At 43.5% G+C, this 10,023-nt stretch overlaps 1 protein-coding gene across 7 annotated transcripts in view; it reads right to left on the minus strand.

Moving 5' to 3' along the window:
- Window positions 1-9,719, minus strand: part of LOC144469395 (monocarboxylate transporter 12) — a 59,816-nt gene extending 50,097 nt beyond the window's left edge. For 4 of the 7 annotated variants that reach the window (XR_013493966.1, XR_013493964.1, XR_013493965.1 and 1 more), the window contains exon 1: window positions 7,942-8,203. Coding sequence is in view for 2 of the 7 variants with exons in the window: in XM_078179612.1 (XP_078035738.1) it covers window positions 7,942-7,970 (29 nt within the window). In the remaining 5 variants the exon portion in view is untranslated. Of the gene's footprint in view, window positions 1-7,930; window positions 8,204-8,245; window positions 9,168-9,578 lie in introns of those variants that run through there. The other 3 variants (XM_078179613.1, XM_078179615.1, XM_078179614.1) reach the window with 3 other exon arrangements.
- Between the last annotated feature and the right edge of the window lie 304 nt (window positions 9,720-10,023).

Below are 10,023 nucleotides of genomic sequence, written 5' to 3' on the forward strand. Positions count from 1 at the left end.
CAATATCGAGAGTAAGTCGGCAATGACACGGTTTCCCCAGACAAAATCGACGTAGGAAAGGGAGCTTCCGCGGTTATTGGAACACTTGAGACAACAATCGAATGGAAAATTATATCGTGGCAAATAAATATTGAAACGACGGGACGCCCGGTGACGGATCGGATGACGGCCGCCAATATTTGCACGTGTACGTACACCGTGGCTCTTGACGTCGACGATTTTGCAGGCATAGTCGCGGCGTCGCCGCGGCCCGAATAATAATGGCCACGGGGATCGAGTTTATCTAGGCGTGCCAGGAATTTCGTAAATACTCGAGGAAAGGAAACCGAGCACGAGTGGCTCCTGTTATCGTAATTAATCGCCCCGTAGGATCTTCGAGATCTCGAGGGCGTGAATGGCCACTGAATGGTACCGTGAACAAACATTCCAAGCTTGATGGATGAGCCGGTTCTTCGCGAACCACCTTCAAATTTATAATACGTTTTCGCGAAATTCAACGTAACTTCTGTTACAGCTGCGCGAGGTCGTTCATAATTAATTTAGAATCTTAATCACATATTAACACAGTGCGAGCGGATCAGATTCTTGTAGATCAATCGTTCCGAACACTTGTATAATTATTGGACTGGGTTTATATTTAGAATAGTTAAAAAAATTGCAGATAAAAAGGAAATTCTTATTTCACTGATGTTGCTTGCAATTGACGCTAAAAATATTTGTTCTCCACAAAAATCCACAGTCTACGCGCCTTTCTTTTCGCCAGCGCGTAAAAGATGAAAAAGTTGTAGAAGCAGAGAAGTAATTGCACGAAAGAGAAGCTGAATGGTCGAACTGCAGCCACCGCCGTAAGCATGATTAAGAAGAAAGAGATAACGTGGTCGATAAACGCAGATCAGTTTTTATGTTGTTTTCTACTGCACGACGTAAATAAACTCCCATCGCTCTGTTAATTTTTTGACAGAATTTCGATGGTAGAAATTATATCGATAACGGTGAATCGAACTTTCCGTCTAAGGTTGGTCCTCGGGAATTTCGTTATCGGAATCTTCACGATCTAGGCACAACTCTTCAGAAGCATTCTTCAGGCTTATCAGTCACCGTACCGAAAACTAGGGAACTTTATCGGACGCGGCGATCTAGCCACGATTTGTAGACGAGTCGAACGACAATGTAATTAGCAGCACGGCTATCTGTTTGCGCAAACCGGAGTCGCGATTCGGGGATCCTCGATCCGTTTAGGCGATAAGCCACGTCCTCGACACGGACCGTCGAGAGGGCCTAGAAATGTGTATCGAGAGGCCGGAGCATAGAAGCCTGATACATCGATATCTGTGTCGTAGACCACCTAATATCCAAAATCGAGCCTAGTAGACGTGGATATCTAATTCGGAGCTCTAAAATAATTCTAAATATATAATCATATTTGAAAGAATGCTAGCTTTCAGGAGACAGCCAGAGAGACCTTAGTGAGTTATATAGAATAATCAAAAAGAATCTCAGAAAATTGGTTTCCAAATTTTCTACTAATTTTTGGAAAATTGCTAGTACGTCTAAAATGGCCAGAAACATTCTACCATTTTTTGGAGGATATTGCTAGTTCCCAGCTACCGAGCAAGGAATAGTTACAAAATCTTTGTCTGAATAATCTCTACAAATTGTTTGAAAGATTGCTAGTCCCCAGCTAACATATAATGAGCAATTAAAATTTTTTAAAAATTACATGCAAGAAATAATTAAAAAAATTGAATCTGTGTGTTCCTATCAATTTTTTAAAGATTAGACTAACTCTCGACTAACGTGCAAAAATTAATTCCATAACTTGGTCTAAGCAACTTCTACATATTTTTGGAAGATTGCCAGCTCCAACCCACTGTGCAGGAAGCAAACAAAAACTTGGTTCGATCGAGTCTCAACAACTTATAAAATCATCGAGTCATGGAGGGAAGATACTGCCACTCGATCGCGGTACTTCTATCAGATTCTACATCGACGTGTCCGCAAAGTGTTTATTCCTGGTCCTCGAAACTAACAATGCCAGAATCTCGTGTTCAAGTCGCTAGATAAGTCGATAAGCTCGATTACAAGAGCACTCGGCCCCCTCGTTTTTCTATAATTTCGGGGATCCGAGATTCCGTACTACAGAAACCGATTTTTAAAACGTTTCCATTAACCATTGACCAAAATACTCGTCATCAAGAAATGAGAATATTTTGTGTTATGTGTACAATGTAGGTATAATTTACAGTTTAAATTGCAATTTTGGTAAAAACTAAAATGTATTCGTTAAATATTTAGAATATTTTGAGGCAAAACAGAGATAAAACGTACAAATAAAAGAAAATAATTCTAATGGAAGAACTGTGTACAGTGTGAAGAAAGTACCGTGCTTCGTCAGTCACAGCTATATCACTTATCTTTCGCTACACATTTTAGGTACACATGTTTCAACGAAAGCGCAACAACTAATTGGTTAAATAGTGTTATCTAGATTGAGAATCTTTGTGCAGTTATGAGAGATGCGACATTTGGAGGTGCAATATTCTAGTAAATCTCCTCCTGGAAAACATCATTAATATTTACTGCGATGACTAAAGACCATACCGTAACTACCATTATCCTAAGCAACGCAAGTAAATTAGAAATGATTCAACATATACTCTAATGCTAATGTCACCAGGGTTCCATAAAATCGAAAACTTTCGACAAAACAGCCCGTACGATTGACTCGAAAAATCGATAATTCACGATGGAGGACGTTTAAAAAATAAGCAAGCGAACAACATCGAACATTGGCACACTCGATATCTATCGAAGACGTAACTGAGTCGCTGATTCCTCGATCGCTTCTCCTCCAACAGGGGAGAGGAAGCAGAAGAAAAAATACTCGATAAAGGCAACGCCAGTCAGCTGACGCGTTCGCAGAGTGCCGATTAACTGTTTCGAACCTCGGTTTCCCCTGACCTGACCAAACCCGGCGAGCAAAAGGGCCGCCACGTCGGAGAGGCGGCCAAGACGGTAAGGGGAGGTCGAGTGGTCCACAATCGGGGATGTCCGCGGTTTATTGGCCTGTTTACGACCATTTCAGGACTCGCTCGCTCTTCTCGGTTGAGTCAGCCCCAGGTCGCGAATGTTGGTAAATAAATGCACAGAGCGAATCGGCAGATAAGTTCCCGCGAACTTTGGCCCCAGCACGTGGCCCCTCTCCCTCAACCCACCGGTCCTATAACTGTCCGATTGCGACTGCTTCGGAGCCTCTCATTCATGCTACCAGTGAATGACAGCGTAAGGATCCACGGTTCTTCTTAGAATTTCTGGGAGGGCTGGGATCCATGCGGAGAGGAGAAAGCCGAGAATTTAAAGCGTTTTCGAAAATTCTGACGGGCAAGGCCCGAAAATCGGGTCTTTGCTGTACGAAACGAACCGATAACAACGGAAGAAAATTGCAACGTTACCTCTTGCAGTGTTGAACATTTTTCGAATACCGTTTCGTTTGCAAAATTTTCTCGAAATATTTCTCAAATAAGATTTTATTCAAAGAATTTGTTGAAAATAATTCCCAAATATAATTTTATCCCAATAATGTCTCACAACTGCGTTTCCTACCTTATCGCAGATATTAGACAAAGTCTGGAAATAATAATAATTTTAAGAAGTAGAAAGTCAAATAGAAATGCAATAAAATTAGTTTATTTTAGTAGACTGTAAACTTTGATGCTGTGACTGAAATAATTGGGTCAATTGTGAAACATTAGAGATACACGGACAATGTTTAAAGATATTGTTGTATTATTTTCAGTTCTGGTTGGATATCTATAATTTTGCAATCTACTAATAAGTCCGTCCAAAGTAGATTTTGAAAATATATTAAAATTGTTTAGAAACACAATACACCACCAATAGTTCCCAGCGCTTAAAGATTCAAAGTTGGTTCTTCGAAACATAATGTTCAACCTTTTATGCTCCGTTCGGATGACAAATCGATGAATGAGTATCTCGATTTCACGATCGATATACATAATAAACGTACACTCGGCGAGGACGTGACAATTACCGCTCGTTTTCCAAGTTTCTCGGTCTAATGGAAAGAAAAACTAAGCTCCGGCGGCGGACGGCAGCTCGATTGACTTTCAAATTTTCACGGAAACCGTGAATCTAGCTTGATGGCTTCGAACAGATTACGGAAGTCGGAAACAGCTTCACAGGACCAGGGGAAAAAATTCACGACACGTGTACACATAGGTAGCCATAGACGAATACAAAATTAACCGTTTGCGGTTGGAAACCGGAATGTTCTAGAGAAAACAGACTTCTGCGGTGAACCGAGATATTGTTCGTCGAAAAGTACTTTCTATTATCAATATGAAATAATTAATTTTTACGAAAACTTGCGATACATTTGATGATGATCTAATGTACCTGCGTATCACTATCCCAACGTAAAAATTTATATAAAGTTTATATTGCACGTATGCTTCTCAGTTTCTAAGAGTTTCAGATTTTATTATAGATTAATGAATGATAATGGAAAATTATCGATCAAGTTACCCTGCCCAACGTTATAACAAAAGTTGTACAATACATTAATACATTCAATTTTTATCATGTTTGTGTGAGTACATGTTCCAGTGGATTTTAGAAGCCAGCAGTTCGATTCAATACTGATGGGAATCTTGGGTTCAGAATTCCTTCTCCTTGTTCATAAGCCGCATGTACCTTTCATATTCTTAATAAAAGTTCAATGAACCATTAAAATACAATAGATCATAAAACAATTCGATCCAGAGTACAGGAAATACATCTCTCATCTCGATGAACTGTACTTTTGTTTACAGTACTCGATAATGCGTACGTGCAATTAAAAAATACCATAGTGCTTCATACAAATCTCACAACAATCCAAAACACTTTTGCTTAAGCTCGACTGTTTCAATCTCTACAAGTTACTCCGAGAATGTCTTAGACAAACTGCCCGAATTTCACCCTCTCATAAGTACACTTCAATTTTCTGCTTCGATCGCACAGCTTTCCAAGGCTCGCGTAACAACCAACATTAATCTTGCACGTTCCAGAAGCTTCGTAAAGACATTTAACCAGCTGCAACGTCCAGATACCCGCCAGTCTACCGTTCCCGCATCGAGCAAGAGGAAAATAGATGCCTCAGCATCGCGAAACTCGCGAGCGCGGAATTCCCAGACGGGAAAAAGCAAGCTCTCGATAACTTTTCGAGCGAAGTTGAGCAGGAAAGTGGCAATTTTCCTGGACAGGTGAGAAAGCATTCCCAGCTCGGATGCAGTGAAAATCGCGCACGTGTGTGGACGACCACGTGCAAAGGGAAGCGATCGAGCGCGCATGCGCCCAGCTCGAGGCGGGAAGTGCGCGCGAGCATCCCGACAGACGAATACAACCTCGACACGTGTACATAGACGCACCGTCGGCACGCGTGTATGCACAGCGTCGACGCACGCACTCGCAGGAACACGCGTGCAGCTCGAGAAACGCACGATCTCCCGTGGCAAGAAACGCGTCCGGTTAAACCCGTAACGTTAAGGTCGGTTGATTACCTTTCCTCGTGAAGCCACTGTCACCGACTGCCGAAAATTCCAGGGAGGCAGGACGAGAATGCCGCGAACGGGAGCCAGACCGGAGCGGAACGCGCGCGTGTTCGTGGCCGCGTGGCGCGCGTGAACTAAAGACGAGAGAGTCAGGCCGCTTGATCAGCGTGTCCCGTCGCAGCGTCGGGCGTGCACGGCTGCCATCGGTCACCGATAACGACCGAATGCGAGATTGGTCCGCCGGGAAGCGGAGAGGATCGTTGGTCATCATCGCCTGTCGTAGAAAGTACCAATTCCTTGGAATTCGGACGACATCAAGGTCCGACTTACTGGAATCGAGACCCTTTTCATCGACATACTCTATCGGCGATCTAGCCGTCTTGGAAACGGCACTACAATTTCTTGGAATAACAAGTTGTCCAAGCATGTGGATCAATGCCCTTTCCCACTTCTAGCCCTGAGGACAGTTTCGGAGCTTCGAAAATGATCTGTATAGCAAAACTATTCAGTTTCCGATCTAAAAAAAGGATTAATTTCTAGTACTTTCCCATGCATCATAAAACGTACCAATTTCTAGAATCTTAAGGAAGCCCCGGCACTTGATCAAATGAATCAATATTCTCCTTCACTTTAATCCCCAGCAACTAATTAATTCTCCCAGGTTTCCTTGTAAACAAAAATCGACAATCTTGGGAAAGGAGATACGATTATTCGAGCTTCGCGGCCGATTTATAGTCGTTGCCGATTGTCAACAACTATAAAAATGAGGCGCTAGATTCGAATAATCATCGTATCTCCTCTTCCCAAATCGTCCATTTCTGTTTACAAGCTGAAAGACAATGAGGAAGAATTTATTGTATTATGGAAATTCTTTAAATTGATTCTGATATATGGGTTACCGAGTTTCGAGTAGGAGAAGCTTTGTTCTTGGTCTTGCACTATGGGTGATATACTTAGGGGAGCTGTTGATCCTGATCTCCGACCTAGCCCAGGCACGAACCAAACTTAGCATTCAGTCTTTCAAGAATAACAATAGGAAACGTAGGACTGTCTTCCACATTTTGAAACTGGCTCCGGAAGACAAACAACACGTTCAAGAGAAAGACAATTGCTTATTATTCTTCAAAGAAGCCAATTGAATATGGATGGACACAGTAAAACACGAAGCAACCGTTTCGGTAGAATTCAACAGGAAATGGGGAGCTATCAAAGTCCACTGCATAAAGAAATGGTGACGAATATTTGCAAGGTTATCTGAATCTCTGACTTGGGCATTCTTCCCGCAGGACTAGCAACGGTTTGCCAGGACAAGCGGCGGGCTGCATCTGGAGTGGGAAACTAGCCGAATCGTCGCGCATAAAAATGGTAATTATCCGCCACGCGCAGCGCAAGTCCCGTTGATCGCCGATAACAAGTCTGGAGGCGACAGTCCGATAACCCGTTTCACCGAGAGATTGCGCGACCACCGAACCCGTTTTTCGTCGCTACCAATCGCGGGGCCCGTTGATAGCGTTTTGCTCCGCTGACGTAACGACGGCGAAAAGTTTCGCTACAGGACAGGTGACGACAGATCCGATACGACCGGTAAACGTTTTCATCGAGAATTAGCGATCGTGCGAGCAGAGACCATTTTCGAGAAATAATGTTTCTCCAACTTCAATCAGCAACTATCGATCAAGAACTACCGCCTGCCGTCGACACTTTCCGTAAACTCTTTCGCATGGTATCTGCCGAAGCCAACTTGTTGCGTAGAAGCTGAGAAAACCGACGCCGCAAGTGCAAAGTGTAACATCTGGTTTATTCCATCATTGGGCAACGTTTCTAATCGAAATTCAATCTTTTCGCGCCGCTTGATTGGTCTCGGATGTCGCAGCGAAGACGTAGGCGACCGTCATTTTGTTAAACTAATCAGCGAATTTGACTTAAAACTATACTGAATACAAATACTGGAATTCGGAGCGATGCTGATTACCGTCTCCAAAGGTAGAGCACGTCTGTAATTTTATCCAGGAAGTGTCAAACGACGGAATAAGAACGTTTCTAATCAATAATTTGTAACTTAAATATTATGCGAGAACAAGTAACAATATTAACCAACTAACTTTTGAGTCGATATCGTATGCGAAACAAATCACATACAGATCCGTTGCACAAGAATGATATCGCTACTATAAATATTTCAGTTTCTGTAAATTTCAAAGTGATGGGACTAACAGCGATGGGAGAAATACAAAGCTCTTTTACAATCACAAGATAACCAACAAACAATAATAATATGAAATGCCGATAAATTCATGATTAGTTCTCTAGAGGTTAACAATCTGCTGGGCCTAAATGGCGGGCCCAAAGACACAATCGCGTCGCTAGTATTAAATTACCTTCACTGTACCTGCTGGTTGCATCCATATTATCCACCATTATGGTGTTCAAGTTGTCCCCCGAACATCTTGAACCACTGTTACGTTCAACGATCAATTACATTTAAACGAATGCATCAAGTGACACTGTTTCGCCGTAAAAGCGACCGAATTTCGATGTAAATCACTTAACGGCGCGCAAGTAACTACGTAAATCAAGCGAAACATCGCGACGCGATGGTTGACAGTTATCGCGAGAGCGCAGGTGCAACCAGAGGTCGTGCGCTTGAACTTAGAACGGCGAAGTTCGAGCATAAATCAAATAGACAACGTCACCTCGATTCATCCGGATCCGGCAGTTCAAATTGACGCAGAATTGGCCAGCGGGTTATATCGTTCGATCGATCGGGACTGGATCGGGCGAACCGCTTGTAGCCGAGCACGAGTTTCGACTGCACATCGTTCCCGCGTTAAAGGGCGACTACACGTGCAGCAGCCGCGACGTCCAACGGCGCGAACTCGCTGCACCAGAAACACAAGACTGATTCTCTTTTCGCTTCATTCGCTGCCGATTCTGTCGTAGAACGCGTTCCGCTCGTTCTATAGTAGTGCTGTACGCCCCGCCAATCAACTATTTAATTTATTCTGCACTACAAGTCGACCTGTTCACTGGTAAGGACGAATTAACTCGTCCCTGCAGGATTCCAACAGATTCTGTTTCCCGAACTTCCCGGTAGAGGGTAACTGCGCGCGAGTAGCGCCATAAATCTCGAGATGTCACTCGAGACGAATTAACTCGTTACTCGTAATTGCGCGTAACCTTTCACCGGAGGAGAAATTAATTATCTCGTCACTCGCACTCTTTCTCACTTTCCTATTCTTCTTCATGGTCACACTGTTCTATGTCATAATATTTATGTTGTATCCGAAACTATGTTGTATTTACATTCCTCGTGACATAATCTTTGTCGTATTAGTCTTCTTTATCGCGGGCTAGTCTCCGGGGGTTCGTGAATGAAAAATCGCCCGGATGACAGGTTAACTGATAACTCTCGCACTCCGTTACGTCACAACGTCTGTGTTATGCTAGGTTTTTGACAGAAGAGACTCATTATAGCGGTTCGTCCCATTCGAATCACTCCCGGCTCGTACTTTCATACTGTATATGAATGAATCGAGAGTAGACGTCTATTACTAGTTCCGGTTCTAAAAATCAATCTTTAGCATTGACTATATGTACTTTAATTTCTTTTTACACGAAGCCCGTACAGCCAAAATACACAAATAATTTCGAAGTTTAAAAAGAACATGAGAAATAGGCACAGTAAGTTAGAGTGCACAGCAAATTCGATGTCCTCGCAAGGACCAAGATTGTGTACCAAACTATTGTACCCAAATAAATAAAGTCTGTTGGAAAGACACCCTCTTTAATTACGTCCGCGTTCGTTTCACCTGCTCCACTACGTTTAAGAGTCACCCGGTTAATTACTGTCATCGGCCCGCGCGATAACCATTGTTTACAGGGATTGTTTACAGGGATCTGCGGAATCAGTTTACCGATAATTGGTCACCGAAGGATAATCGGCACACGATCTCTCGGCCGCGGCGAGAACCATCGCGGAAACACGAGCGGAAGCGGACAAATTCTTTTGGAGCGAATTGCACTCACGTGTGTGTCATGATTGCCGCCGACAAACCTCGATGTCACGTTCGCAGGTTCGTCTCGTCCGATGATGAAGTGAACCACTGGACGACTGAGAGAGCAAGCGCCATAAAGATGAACGGAAGTTTTTTTAAGCGCGGGTGGAAAAGAGACCGGAGCAGAAAGAGAGAGGAAAGGTGCACGCTAACGAAGGTGGAGAAGGGAGAAGAAAGAGAGAGAGAGATAGAAGGGGCGGAAGAGATAGACGAAGGGCACGCGGCCGGCACACTGTTGGAAAAGCACGAGGAAGCCGCGGTATACGTTTACGAGAGACGATCCGCACGGAATTCTCGCGCGACGAAACGGAGGTGGCGTTCCTCAGACACCTCCTATGTGCTTCGCCCCTCCTGTTGCTCGGTGGCGCTTAAACGAAAGTGTAAGTTTACTTTAAGGTAGGTCGCGCCAAGAATAC

This window comes from Augochlora pura, chromosome 4, assembly GCF_028453695.1.
Source record: "Augochlora pura isolate Apur16 chromosome 4, APUR_v2.2.1, whole genome shotgun sequence".
In the NCBI taxonomy this organism is placed as follows: Eukaryota; Metazoa; Arthropoda; class Insecta; order Hymenoptera; family Halictidae; genus Augochlora; species Augochlora pura.